The sequence below is a fragment of the Pongo abelii genome, chromosome 12, assembly GCF_028885655.2.
Source record: "Pongo abelii isolate AG06213 chromosome 12, NHGRI_mPonAbe1-v2.0_pri, whole genome shotgun sequence".
Classification (NCBI taxonomy): Eukaryota; Metazoa; Chordata; class Mammalia; order Primates; family Hominidae; genus Pongo; species Pongo abelii.
Genome location: NC_071997.2, coordinates 123,280,706 through 123,295,360, shown reverse-complemented (window position 1 = coordinate 123,295,360; position 14,655 = coordinate 123,280,706). Strand labels below are relative to the sequence as shown.

Genomic DNA, 14,655 nt, shown 5'->3' with positions numbered 1-14,655 from the left:
AAAGGAACTGAACAGACATTTCTCCAAAGAGCATATACGAAAGGCCAATAAGTACATGATACCATTTCATATCCACCAGGACTGGCGAGGATGTAGAGAAACTGCAACTCTCTTACACTGTGGTGGGAATGTAAAATATTATAGCCACTTTGGAAAACAATCTGGCAGTTCCTAAAACATTAAACGGGTACATACATAAGAGAAATGAAAACATGCCCAAGCAAATTCTCACAGCAGCATTATTCTTAACAGCTTAAAGGTAGAAGCAACCCAAATATCTCCATCGATGGACAAAATATTTTTAAAAAGTAGTATTTTGTTTTGTTTTGTATTTGGAGATGGAGTCTTACTCTGTCGCCCAGGCTGGAGTGCAGTGGCGTGATCTCGGCTCACTGCAAGCTCCGCCTCCTGGGTTCACGCCATTCTCCTGCCTCAGGCTCCCGAGTAGCTGGGACTACAGGTGCCCGCCACTACGCCCGGCTAATTTCTTTGTATTTTTAGTAGAGACGGGGTTTCACCATGTTAGCCAAGATGGTCTCCATCTCCTGACCTTGTGATCCGCCCGCCTCGGCCTCCCAAAGTGCTGGGATTACAGGCGTGAGCCACCACGTCCGTCCAAAAAAAGTAGTATTTCTATACAGTGTAATATTATTCAGCCACAAAAAGAAGCACAAAATTCTGATACATGTTTCAACATAAACATTATGCAAAATGAAATAAGCCAGACACAAAAAGACAACTATTCTATAATTCCACTTATATGAGGTACCTAGAGTAGTCAAATTCATAGAAAGTAGAATGGTGGTTGCCAGGGGGGAATGGGGAGCTTCTGTTTAATGGGTATAGAGTTTCAGTTTTGCAAGATGAAGAGTTGCAGACGATGGTTGCTGGTTGCATTGCACGACAAAATGAATGTACTTAATACCACTTAACTGTAGCTTAAGAAGGGTTTAAACGCTAACTTTTATGTTATGTGTACCTTACCACACTATAAGAGTTTTATTTAAAAAAGGTCAGGTGTGCTGGCTTACACTTGTAATTCCAGCACTCTGGGAGGCCATGCAGGAGGATCATCTGAGTCCAGGAGTTTGAGACCAGCGTGGACAACAAAGTGAGACCCCGTCTCTAAAAAATTAGCTGAGGGTGGTGGTGCACACCTGTAATCCCAGCTATTTGGGAGGCTGAAGTAGGAGGATCCCTTGAACCCAGGAATTTGAGGATGCAGTGAGTCATGACCGTGCCATTGTACTCCAGCCTGGGTGACAGTGAGACCCCCTGCCAAAAAAAAAAAAAAAGTTCTGATGCAAGCTACAACACAAATAAACCTTGAGGGCATTAGGCTAAGTGAAAGAAGCCAGACACAAACACTACATATTGTACAATTCTGTTTATATGAAACGTCCAGAAGAGGCAAATCTATAAGGATACAAAGCAGATTAGTGGTTGTCAGAAGCTGAGGTAAGGGAAGATAGTGAATGACTATTAATGAATATAGAATTTCTTTTTGTGGTAATGAAAACGTTCTGGAATTAATAATGATGGCTGCACAACTTTGTGAATAAACTAAAAACCACAGAATCATATTTAAAAAGGTAAAATTTATGGTATTTGAATTATATTTAATTTTAAAAATATGTAAACTGACACTCCAAGTTTTTACGTAAGGACAACGAAAAACAAGATAGCTTCTCTAATAAGGATAGTATCTGCAACTAAGCCAAATTATTTTGTAAACATTTCTTTGAAACTTTAAGGAAAGGAGATAAGTTTCCTTAGAGAAATGAATTCTAAAGAGGGAAATTATTTGTGTTGCAATCGTCACTATGACTTTTAAATATATGTGCCTATACTTTTTAGAGTTGTCTTTGTTTCATTTTGTTTTTTGAGACAGAGACTAGGTCTGTCACCCAGGCTTGAGTGAAGTGGCAGGAAGACGGATCACTGCAGCCTAAACCTCCTGGGCTTAAGAGACCCTCTTGCCTCAACCGCCAGTTAGCTCACAGGCACACACCACAACCCCAGCCAATGTTTTGATTTTTTTTTTTTTTGGTAGAGACAAGGTCTCACACTTTGTTGCCCGGGCTGGTCTCGAATTCCTGGACTCAAGCAATCCTCCTGTGTTAGCCTCCCAAATTGCTGGGGTTATAGGTGTGAGCCACCCTGCCCAGCCTATGTTTATTTTAGATGTTCAAAACAACAAACAAAAATAACACACTAGAAAAAATGATCAGAGAATACATGTTAAATGAGAAATAGTTAAGGACTTTTATAAATTTGTGACCTCCACCCCTCCCCTTAGTTCTTTTTCTCCGTAAGCTCTAATTATAAATTCTACTACCACAGGAAAAGAGAGGAATACATCCTTCTGAAAAAATAATATTTGAGAATCTATACTCATAATCTTAGTAGGTCCTTTAAAGACTCAACAGACTTGGGGACTAAGTATGTTGCTTTGGTATCCTGATATAAACTTAAAAGAAAACTCCAGTAGTTTCATCAATAGCTAAAATAAGTTTATAAATATCTACCAGGCCATTTTGATTACAAGCAGAAATGTTCGGAAACCTGTCCTGGACAAAAAATAAATCACTAAGTGCTTTTTGGTATCTGTATAAGAAGGATCACCTTCCAGAGATGTACAGCTGATCGTAAACAACAAAATAGAGGTACACAACCTTAAATCCTATCTGCTGAGTTATTCAAACTGCATCAGTGTACACTGTACTATTTAAAACAGCAACAAATAAGGGATGAAAAACCCTAACAATAAATACAGTAATACCAAAAAAAGGTATTAAATGTTTAAATGTTATATGTGCACTTCAGCCCAGGAGGCAGAGGTTGCAGTGAACCGAGATAGTGCCACTACATTCCAGTCTGGGAGACAGAGGGAGACCCTGTCTCAACAAAAAAAAAAAAAAAAAAAAAAAAAAAGAGTTACATGTAAAAAAATTAAAAATAAAAAATATATTAAAAATTTAATTATGTAAAAAGTAACTTCCACAGAGCACAGCTATATTTAATGAGATATTCTATCCTTCCAAATGGTGGTCTCTGCAATCAGGCACCAAATAATCAAGAGTATTTTAAACCCGTAATGTAACCTTTCCAACCTCTTCACTAATCCATCAGAATCCCAAGAGGGCAAACACTAGCACTGAAGATCTAAAAAGTATATTGCCAAATGACTGGAAATAGTACCAGGCTGAAAGATCAGAACACCTAGTATAAATATGTTTAACTGCAGATGTTTAACAACTGTAGTTTTTAAGAGCAAAAATCCTGTGAGCTGCATTCAAGTAATGTTTGGTGGAATGTACAAAACAAAAAGGAAAATGGAGTACTAATTATTGAAGAACAACAGCAGTAAGAGTTATTCAGGAATAAAATGTCTAATCTGATGATCTGTATAGCTTATGGCTTTAAAGCATTTTCACACACTTCTCCATTTATTTCCTCCAATCACCGCGACATAACATTCACAATCTATGACCATCCTTTAAGAAAGCATTTAAATTTATATAAGTTCTTATCATCATGGTCTCACCACCTGCACCATTATTTTTCCATTTCTCTAAGTAAAGCCTGTAGCAAAGGTACAGGAGAGAGAATGTTCAAATGAAGAGTATCGTAGAGAGTATGTATTTAGTACCACACTGTGCCAAACCCAACTGGATACTGTAGTAAAAAATCCAGATACAAAGAGACCATGAAATATTACTCATCTGGATAGAAAAACACGTAAACTGACAATCAAAGGTTGGTATGAAGACAAGTTTCACTGATAAATACTTTGACCAATGCTGGTTAACAGCTAACCTGACTTACTGCCTCCAAAAGCTGTGTATTTTTAAAACCTAAATGCAACCAGCTCTGAAAGACCATTACCCATATTTTTCATGGATGTCAACTCTGCTTTGGTCAGGTACTGGGAGGGGCAAGTTAAGAGATTAACTTCATATTATCCTTCTCAACACAAGCAAGCAGAAAGACATTCCAACATACCAGTTCTTTAGCTGGTTTCCAGGAATTAACAGGGACTTTTATTACCCAATGTCTAATATCAACTGTTCTCCTTTCTTCATTATCACATCTGTGATTTTCCTGGTCTTCAAACCTATACTCCTAGGGATAAGATGGGGTGCAGGGGTAGAGAAATGGGAAAGATGGGGAAGGTTTTACAAATTCCATTATCACCACATTATCACCACATCATATGTGGTGTGATTGAAAATAAACTGCTCAATCACCCAAACACAGCAATAAAATTCTCGTATAACAGCAGTTCTACTATTAACTTCAGTAATTAAATTCCCATAGGGCAAAGTATAGTCTGGGAATCCCTAGAGGTCTCCCCTATATCCTTTGTGGGGTGGAAAGGAGACAAAGTAAAACCACTTTCATAAGTCTAAGATATTTGCTTTTTTCCCACTGTCATTTTCTCACAAGAGGAGTTTTCCAGAAGCTACAGGAGGTGGAATACTACAATAGGTTGAATGAAAAGCAATGCTGCTATTCTCATTCAATTTTTTGTTAAAGTTATTTTATTTTCTAAAAAGGGGTCCTGAGATCAAGTTTGTGAACCACTGTCCCAGAGTATGGCCAATTAAGAGGTCTTACACAGCATCCGGTAACTCCATCAATCTACTTAGCACTCATCACCCAAACAAAAAAGTGATGGTGCCAGTCATGTCTCCAAAGTGGGGATCAATACCGTTCTATAAATTCTCATATCTTGAGGATAACAAGACACAGGCTACACTATCTTCTTGCTATATGTATTAAAGACACTCAACCAGTGATGTGAAATATCATAACCCCCAATACATGGCAACCAACAATTACAGTGAACACCCACATACCCACCACCTGGATCCTACCATTAACCTTTTGCCATACTTGCTTTATCAGATACCCATCCATTTCTAGCAGTTATAAGCTGAAGACATCAGTACATGCATATCACTAGTTTTTTTTTCAAAGCAAAATTTATATACAAAATGCACAAATCTTGGGTGTACATTTGCTGAGTTTTGACAAATGTATAAAACCCAAACCCATATCAACTAAAGAATACAATTATCCATACTACTATGAAGACACATGCACACGTATGTTTATTGCGGCACTATTCATAATAGCAAAGACTTGGAACCAACCCAAATGCCCATCAATGATAAATTGGATCAAGAAAATGTGGCATATATACACCATGGAATACTATGCAACCATAAAAAAGATGAGTTCATGTCCTTTGCAAGGACATAGATGAAGCTGGAAACCATCATTCTCAGCAAACTAACACAGGAACAGAAAACCAAGCACTGCATGTTTTCACTCATAAATGGGAGTTGAACAATGAGAACACATGGACACAAGGAGGGGAACATCACACACCGGGGACTGTCAGGGGGTGGGGGGCTAGGGGAGGAATAGCACTGGAGAAATACCTAATGTAGATGACGGGCTGATTGGTGCAGCAAACCACCATGGCACGTGTATACCTATGAAAGAAACTTGCACGTCCTGCACATGTATCCCAGAACTTAAAGTATTAAAAAAAAAAGTATTAAAACAAGTATTAAAGTATTAAAAAAAAAATACAATTATCCCAGAAGCTTGCCCCTTCCCAATCTCTGCCTATTCTCCCACAGAGGCCATTGTTCCTGATTTTTTTTTTCCTACCATAAACAGGTTGTGATTGTTCTAAATTTTCATATAAATGGAATCACACACACTATGTACATTTTCATGCAGTTTCTTTCACCTAGCATGTTTTTGAAATTCATCCATATTGTAGTATCAGTGGTCCATTCCTTTTAATGCTGAATAGTATTCCATTTATGAATACATCAGTGTTCATCAATTTTCCTACTAGTGGATTATTTCTAGTTTTCTGCTCTTAGAATAGAGCTGTTATTAACATTCTTGTACCTACGCGTCTTGGCCCCATGCATCATTCCCTCTTGCGTAAACACCTAAGAGTGGAATTTCTAGGGGAGGAAAAACTTATAATAGGAAATTTTAAAGGTACACGGGAGAACAGAGAATAGTACAATGAATTCCAATTAAAGCCAGCTGCAACTATATTAATTCATAGACACTCCTGTTTCATCTGTATTCCCCCAATTACTTTGAAGTCCTAGGTATTATCATCATTTTGTCTTTAAATACTCAATATGCAAACAATGCTTTCAAATCTAGTAATTTATCATATTTATCACTGACTTATCTATGGATTAAGAGTTTAAAGTAGCAATGGATAAACTTTGCTTCTCTTCACATCTTTTAAATGATGTCTCTCTACCACCCCCCTGATATCCAGAAAGTCAATGGTATGAACTCAGATATGTTTTCTGTTGCCATGTGGAAAGAATTAGTGCTAAATACAAAAACTTGTCTTAATGATAAAAATAGAGAACATTAACATAGCCAACCAGATTTCCCAACTGCCAAAACAACACCTTGACTCAACTAATCCCATGCTATGGTATCATATTCTAAATTAAACTACATGAGACTTAAAAAGACTAGTTCTCTTAAGCAGTCCTTTGTGAGAAGGGAGACGGTCCTCATACATCCAATACTGAACAAGGAGATAACATGTTAAACCTTCTGGTCACCCCATTTTTGTTAGCCTTAAAAACTTGCTTGTGCTGGAAAGCGTTAGGGGAAATGAATGACCTTCTCAACCACTGCTGATGACAGTGTATACGCACACCTTTTCAGAAGGCTATCTGGAAAAAAACGCAAATCTTTTGATTTGGAAATTCCACGTCCGAGAACTTAAGTAAATCCTAGCATAAAGCATGCAACAACAATCTTCTTCCCAGGGTTGTTTGGAGAAAAATTGTTTACAGTGTTCACCACTGGGTTAAAAGTCTAAACCACGGCCGGGTGCGGTGGTTCACGCCTGTAATCCCAGCACTTTGGGAAGCTGAGGCGGGAGGATCACCTGAGGTCAGGAGTTTGAGACCAACCTGACCAACATGGAGAAACCTCGTCTCTACTAAAAATACAAAATTAGCCAGGTGTGGTGGTGCATGCCTATAATCCCAACTACTTGTGAGGCTGACGCAGGAGAATTGCTTGAACCCGGAGGCAGAGGTTGAGGTGAACCAAGATTGCGCCACTGCACTCTAGCCTGGGCAACAAGAGCAAAACTCTGTCTCAAAAAAATAAATAAATAAAATAAAATAAAATAAAAAAAGTCTGAACCACAAATGCCAAGCTACTATGAAGGAGGGGAGTATATTTGCCATTTATCAATTTTCACTGCATCTAATAGATTTCAATATAATTGCAGTCTGTGCGAAGTCTTTAAAAGAGCAAATTCTCAGGGCTTTGGAGACAGCTATGAAAAAGTGGCACTTTGAAAATACAGCACCCAGCAGGACACAGTGGTTCACGCCTGTAATCTCAGCACTCTGGGTGGACTGCTTGAGCTCAGGAGTTCGAGACCAGCCTGGGCAACATGGCAAAACTTCATCTCTACAAAAAATACAAAAATTAGCCAGGCATAGCGGCAAGTGCCTGTAGTCCCAGCTACTCCGGATGCTGAGGTGGGAGGATGGCTCGAGCCCGGGAGGTGGAGGTTACAGTGAGCCCAGATGGCGCAACTGCACTCCAGCCTAGGCCACAGAGCCAGACTCTGTCTCAAAAATAAAAACAAATCAAACCAAACCAAACAAAAAATAGGACCCACTGAATAAGTTTCAGTAAGGTGAACTGTAGAGTTTGAACAGCATACACACAATAATGACAAGGGGGAAAATGACAAGTCTAGCTAGACAAAAGATTCAGGTAAGATACCAACACGTTAGGAAGAAGCCAAAGGACAGCATGACACAATCCAATACAACTTAATACAGCCCATTTTATTTATGGACTAATCCAAGTTATCTCAACCTTGGCATTATTGGCATGGGGGGGGACTAGGGTCTTTGTTGGGGAGTGTCCTGTGCACCGCATGATGTTTAGCAGCATTCAGGCCTCTACCCACTAGACATGAGCAGCACCTTCCTTCCTCAAGTCTTAACCCAAAATGTCTCCAGATGTTGCCAAAATTCCGCTGGGGGCAGTGGGGAGTGGGTAAAATCACCTGGTTGAGTAACATCAACCTAACCTTAAACTTACAATATTCTATTCCACTCGTTTTTTTTTGAGACAAGAGTTTCGCTCTGTCACCTAGGCTGGAGTGCAATGGCACGATCTCGCCTCACTGCAACCTCTGTCTTCCCGATTGTAGCAATTCGCCTCAGCCTCCCAAGTAACTGGGATTACAGGTGCCCGCCACTACACCAGGCTAATTTTTTGTATTTTTAGTAGAGACGGGGTTTCATCATGTTGCCCAGGCTGGTCTCGAACTCCTGACCTCAGGTGATCCACCTGCTTCGGCCTCCCAAAGTGCCAGGATTACAGGCGTGAGCCACCGTGCCCAGCCCATTTCATTCTTTAAAAAACAACAACAAAAACCCTGGCCGGGGCGCATCTCTACCAAAAATACAAAAAATTAGCCAGGCATGGTGGTGCATGCCTGTAATCCCAGCTACTCAGGAGGCTGAGGCAGGAGAATCGATTAAACCTGGGAGACAGAGGTTGCAGTGAGCTGAGATGGCGCCACTGTACCCCAGCCTGGGTGGCAGAGCAAGACTCCATCTCAAAAAAAAAACAAAAAAAAAACCCCACACCCCCCAAAACTCTTGCCTTTAAGCAGCCTACAATCTAAGGGCAAAACCTGCAACGTCAATGAGTTTTTAAATCTTATTACAGTATTGGGTGTATAAGACAGTCTTCAATATTACAGACTGAGAGTTTTGCCCATCACAGATCTACCTTCCTCGTTAGAAGCATTAATGTCTTATATTTATTAAAATGCACAAATTCCTCAAAACAGAAATTCACACCATGGTCTTAAGTGAGCTGCCATGTACTTAGGGCCTACTGTGTTTCATGTCATAAGCAGTTACGCCACTTGGGTTCAAATCCTTGCTCTTAACACTTACTAGTTTTGTAATCTTGACCACATTACTAACTTCTTTATGCCTCATTTTCCTCAACTTTGAAACAGAGATACTATCAACCTACCTTAGGGGAGCAAAGTGAGTATAAAGTGCTTAAAATAGTGTTTAGTGTACAGTGAATACCTGGTAAATGTCAATTATGAGTCATTATTCTAACTACAAGCCTATAAAGGCAGGCACCATCATCATCAATTTACAGAAGAGAGAGAGTCTGAGGGATTAAGAAATTTGCCAGTGTCCACGAAAATAAAAGGTAATGGAGCAACGATTCAAAAATTGATTCAGAGCCCATACTTTTTCCATTGTGTCAATAAAACCACATTCAGATTCATTAACTATGAAGAAAAACATATCAGTGTTACTAAAAAATAATGACCAGAGTAAGACTTTTTTATTAAAAGAGATTAAATTTAAACACAACTAAATTCAAGCATACTACTCAATTAAGGTTACAAAGCTTTTACACTAAGTCAGACAACTTTCAGAGATTCTCTACATACTATTTTAACTCTCATTTTTAAAAATTGCAATATGCACTTTAGTTTCTGAAATTGTTTATGCATTATGCTGAAGCAATTTACTGAAATTCTACTAGAACTGATGTACAGGAGAGGATAATACGATGTCTAAGATAGAAATTATCTTGTATACACTCAAACTACCTGGTTCTTATTCCAAGGTCACTGACTTTGTAAATGACAGAGTTTGTTCCCAAGTCCCAGAGGGGTTTTGTGAACACCTCTAACTTTTTCCATTTGCCCTTCCCTCACACCCAAGTTCTTCTTAATGACTCCTAAACATCTTACCTGTAATATTTAAGCCCAGGGTTTTGTTTTTGTTCTCAGAGTCTCGCTCTGTGGCCCAGGCTGGAGTGCAGTGGCGCATCTCGGCTCACTGCAACCCTTCGCCTCCTGGATTCAGGCGATTCTCCTGCCTCAGCCTCCCGAGTAGCCGAAACTACAGGCATGTGCCACCATACCTGGCTAATTTTTTTGTATTTTTAGTAGAGACGGGGTTTCACCATGTTGGCCAGGTTAGTCTCCAACTCCTGACCTCAGGTGATCCACCAGCCTTGGCCTCCCAATGTGCTGGGATTACAGGCATGAGCCACCACATCCAGCCAAAGCCCAGTTTTTTTGTCTAAATTTTGCTCTTCCCAACACTCAGTAAGATCACCAACGACTTCTGCCTCACTTCTTTCTGAAGCCATTTCCCTAAAGTCACCAGTTTTCAACCTATCATGTATTCTTCAATCTGGACTTTAAAAACTACTCATTTAAGAGGTGGAAGGATGTCAGAGCAGAGCAGAATGGCTAGGACCTACATCACTCTACAGCCCCAAACTATGAGAACTCGAAGAGACTTAGAAAGTTTAGCCCAAAGTCTTTGGTTTTACAATGACACTGAGAGACAGCTCTAACTGGATGAAATCTTCTCTCCTCTCATCTTACAGAGTTTGGTTCACTTATAGTTCTTTACTCTTGGATTTTAACATTTTTTTCTGCTTCCATGGTTCAGTAACCTCTTTCAATACTGTGATTATCAAAAGGGTTGAGAGTTGTTCACAGTTATTTTGAATACATGGTTCAAGTAATTCTGCCCCAACCTACTCTATGAAAGGGAAAAGAAGAGGCTGAGAATATCTGCTCTTTTCTATCAAAAATTTGGCTATCCTTTATGTTACTTTAACTAGTCTTCTATAATCACCAAGTTAGTCTCACCTCCTCTACACCAAATCTTTCTTCCTGTTCACCAAAGGAAAAAAAGAAAACCCTATATTAGCATGCATGTTCAAAAACTTTAGGTGTTACTCTACTTTCCTACACTCCTTATTAAATTACTAACTCATCAATTATCACTTGTCTTATAACTTCCTTGTCTGTCAGTTCAGATCACAGACTGGTTAGTCAGCACTCAAACCACGAATTCTAGATGCTGCTACATGTACAGTGGTGCTGACATCTGTAATCCCAGGACTCTGGGAGGCCAAGTCATGAAGACGGCTTGATGCCAGAAGTTCAAGACCAGCCTGGGTGTAACAAGACCCCATGTCTACAATAAATAAATAAAACTTTAAAAAAAACCAGTTTCCCATCAACCAAATGAAGAAACCCCCCTTACTCCAACCTTCTATAAATGATGCCTGCCTTCCTTTCCAGGCTTGTCTCCTGCAACAACTCTACACATGAACTCTGCTCCAGCCACGCCGACACATTTTTCCCTGAACAAGCCCTATCCCGGATATTCCTTCGGCCTTTAATACTGACACCTCCGCCAGCCTCTTCCCTCAATGTTCACCCCAAAAAAACGGTATCTTTGTGAAGCCTTTTCAAAAGTTTCTATTTCCTTCAGACTACATAGCACTGTGTTCATTAACCATCTGATGGGAATATTGTGTTATTTATGTTTGTGTATCTCTCACATGCTCTCTAAATTATAAATCATCAGAGGGCAAAATCCACGGTTCTGTTTTGTTCTTCCCCATATTGCTCAGAGCACAGTGCCTGGCACACAGAAAGCTCTCAATACAGTTGCCAACTTGAAGAAGTGCTTTCCCAAGATATTTTTTATAGGTTGGCCACCAAGCCCCAGTTAGCCTCTTAAGCCATTTTATGAATTTTTCATTTATGCCTTGGTGTCTCGGATTCATCAAGCTAAACTATTCTATTTCTTCTCAGCATATAAAAGAGACTGTCCTAAATTCAGGGGTTGTCCTCATTGAAATGGTCTGTATGAAAGTTCTATTCTAATAACACCTGGTCTCTCTCTCAAGCTACATATCAACTAAGCAAACCTCTTCCCCGACTTATGCCATCATAAAAAGCAGAATTTATAAGAGCCACAAAATAAAACGAATATTCCTTTGGCTCAGAGTCACCTTGCTCGAGAACAAGAAAAATCATGCGGTGATTCTGAATTGCTTCATGGTAACTAACTGAAAAGTAATAAACTGAACAGAAAGAGACTGAAATATGCTGTGAGAGCACCCAAAATACATATATAGAAAACCTTAACATACGGAATTCTTATGAGTCTTCCCTTGGTAACAGACAATGCTGTTAACAGCCATTACCATATGTTACTCAAGTTAAAGTCTACCATTACTTTCAAGTTGGCAAAATTTTTTAATACGAGCAATTCAGTCCAAAAACTTTTTACAAGTGCTTCTTCAATGCCAAGCAGGGACTGGAAGCTAAGAGCACACGGAAGAATACAACAAAGTTTTGACTTCATAAAGTAAATAATCTCAAGTTTTCTCCACTTTAGTACACACTCTGTCTACATTACTTTCTTTGCCTCTTTACCAGTTATTTCCATCAGCCATGATTTTGTCAGGATCGCCTGTCATCGTATTAGAAAAACAGATGGGTTAAAAAAGTTTCGTGGATTTTTTTTTTAAACAAGGGGTGGGGAACATATTCCCTGCCCCACCATTCTGATGAGATGAAGAAAGAAGGCTTGGGGGGTGGGGGAGGGGGCCAGGGAGAAATTATTTCTTCCATTCCCTTTCGAAAAATCGCCAGTCTAGTATGCTTGTCTATCAAAGCCCACCTAAAATATGATGTGCACAAACACATCAAAAATAAGTAGGCCTCTTGTAAAAGTGACACTTAAAGAAAGGCAAACCATATCAGATCATTTCCCATTTTATTCACAGAAATGACTCTTTGCAGCACTGAAACATTTAAAAACACTCCTGGATATAATGCTGGTATTTCAATTTTAAAAACTTATCCTACGGATCAAAAGATCCATGCAATGACAAAGCTAAAAATGTTCTCTCTCACTAATAAGAGTGAATCACAGCAGCCACCTACTCCACCCAACAATCGTCCTTGCTAAGACTGGACAGTTCAAAACCTGGAAAGCTTTCCTTGTCTGCTCCACACTGGAAACGAATTCACTTCAACACTAGTGTTTAAGCACAGGTGTGCAACAGCAAGGAAATGTTATTAAATGTTGAAATTTACCAGGACATTGTGTTCTTCAGATACAGCTGTGTCCTTTTCACATTTCTCGAACTCCCCTCCTCTCCTGTTTGTGGGGGGTGGGGGGGGGAGCGCAACAGATACTCTTACTTGAAAAATAAAGTATCTGTTCAGATTTTCGAAGTAAATTTCCATTACTGGGTTTGGGAAAAAATCTCTACTACATTGTCTGTAACAAAAAGGTGCCCGCGCCTTCTTTCAACTGCCTGAAGCTTGTGAACCGACTCAATACATTTAAAGGGCTCACAGATCTCAGGACGCAGTCTCCCCACACAAGAAACTTAAAAACGCCTTTCAGTCTCGCAAAGACCTACTTGGATGTTTCCAAGTTCTATCGTTTGGTAGCTACCCAGCATCTGGGCTGGAAAAAAAAAAAGGACTTATCCTTGGAAAAGCGGCTTCTTGAGTCTCAAGAACCGGAGGGACACAGTAGGGAAGTCAGGGCTCACCTGAAACCCTCCACCTCGGCAGAAAGTCCGGCAAGCCCCGGCTCACGTTTCTTTCCGTGCCCGCGAAACTCTCAATGAAAAGCATCTCACAAAAGGCCTCCCTTGCTCCCCGCGCCGAGAACTCACCAGGACCGTGGTGCAGATGGATCTCAGCTCGGACTCCACTTTCTCCCGATAGTCCTTAATCAGCTGCAACTTCTTGTCGGAGGTGTCGGTCTTCTGCTCGATGCTAGAGATGACCCTCCAGGCGGACCTGCGGCCCCCGACCACGTTCTTGTAGGCCACGGAGAGCAGGTTGCGCTCCTCGTTGGACAGCTCGGCGCCCTGCTCGGTCACTGCCTTCATGCAGGTGGCCATGTCATCGTAGCGCTCGGCCTGCTCGGCCAGCTTGGCCTTCTGGATCAGCTCAGTCTTCTCCATGGCGGGCGCGGGGCCGGGGCCGGGGCGGAGGGCGAGGAGAGCGAGGGCTAGCGCCGACCCGGAGCGGGAGGAGCCTCGAGAGCTGCGGAGGGGCGGGGCGGCGAGGCGAGAACAAAAAGCAGACAGGGAGCGCCGTCAGACAATGCGGCCCGCCGCCCGCTTTTGTCTCCCGCACACGCGGCCGCTTGAATTTCCCTCTCCCCCGCCCCCGCCCCCGCTGGGCGCCCGGGGAGGCCGCGGCCCGCGGCTGGAGGAGGCGGGGGCGGCGCGGAGGCCCCGCGCGCAGGGAGCCCGAGCCGCGGCCGCTCCCACCACCCCCGCCCGGCCGGCCCAAGATGGAAGCGACCGTTGGCCCCGCACCTTCCCGCCCGGAGCCGTCCCTGAGGGGAGCGGCATCGACAGCCGGCTGTTCTCAAGGGCGGCACCTCCGCCCGGCCCTCAATCCCAGCGCGGCCGGAGGAGGCCCACGGGCCGACCCAGGCGCTCACCTTCACGTCTCCGCGGCCGCGACGCGAGTCCCACCACTTTGATCTGCTTTTGGCTTTAGCTGAGGACCCTCCCGTCTCAGCCTACCCCGGAGCCGAGGGGCGGTCCACCGCCCAATGATGCGCCGAGCTTGCGCCGAGAGTCCCGCCCCCGGCGCGCCGCTGGCCAATGAGAACCGAGCGCGCGGAAGGGGGCGAGGGGAGCGGGGCGGGAGGGAACGCGGAGGCTAGGAGGGTGGGTCGGCGCGGGGAAGTTCGGTTGGCCGGCAGGCTGCGGCTTCGGCCACGG

At 42.1% G+C, this 14,655-nt stretch overlaps 1 protein-coding gene across 1 annotated transcript in view; it reads right to left on the bottom strand.

Annotated features, from left to right (window-relative positions):
- YWHAQ (tyrosine 3-monooxygenase/tryptophan 5-monooxygenase activation protein theta) overlaps window positions 1–14,446 on the bottom strand; it is a 47,178-nt gene extending 32,732 nt beyond the window's left edge. The window contains 2 exon segments of the mRNA NM_001131572.1: window positions 13,588–13,963; window positions 14,370–14,446. Of these exon segments, the coding sequence (NP_001125044.1) occupies window positions 13,588–13,881 (294 nt within the window). The 5' untranslated portion in view covers window positions 13,882–13,963; window positions 14,370–14,446.
- Window positions 14,447–14,655: the final 209 nt, after the last annotated feature.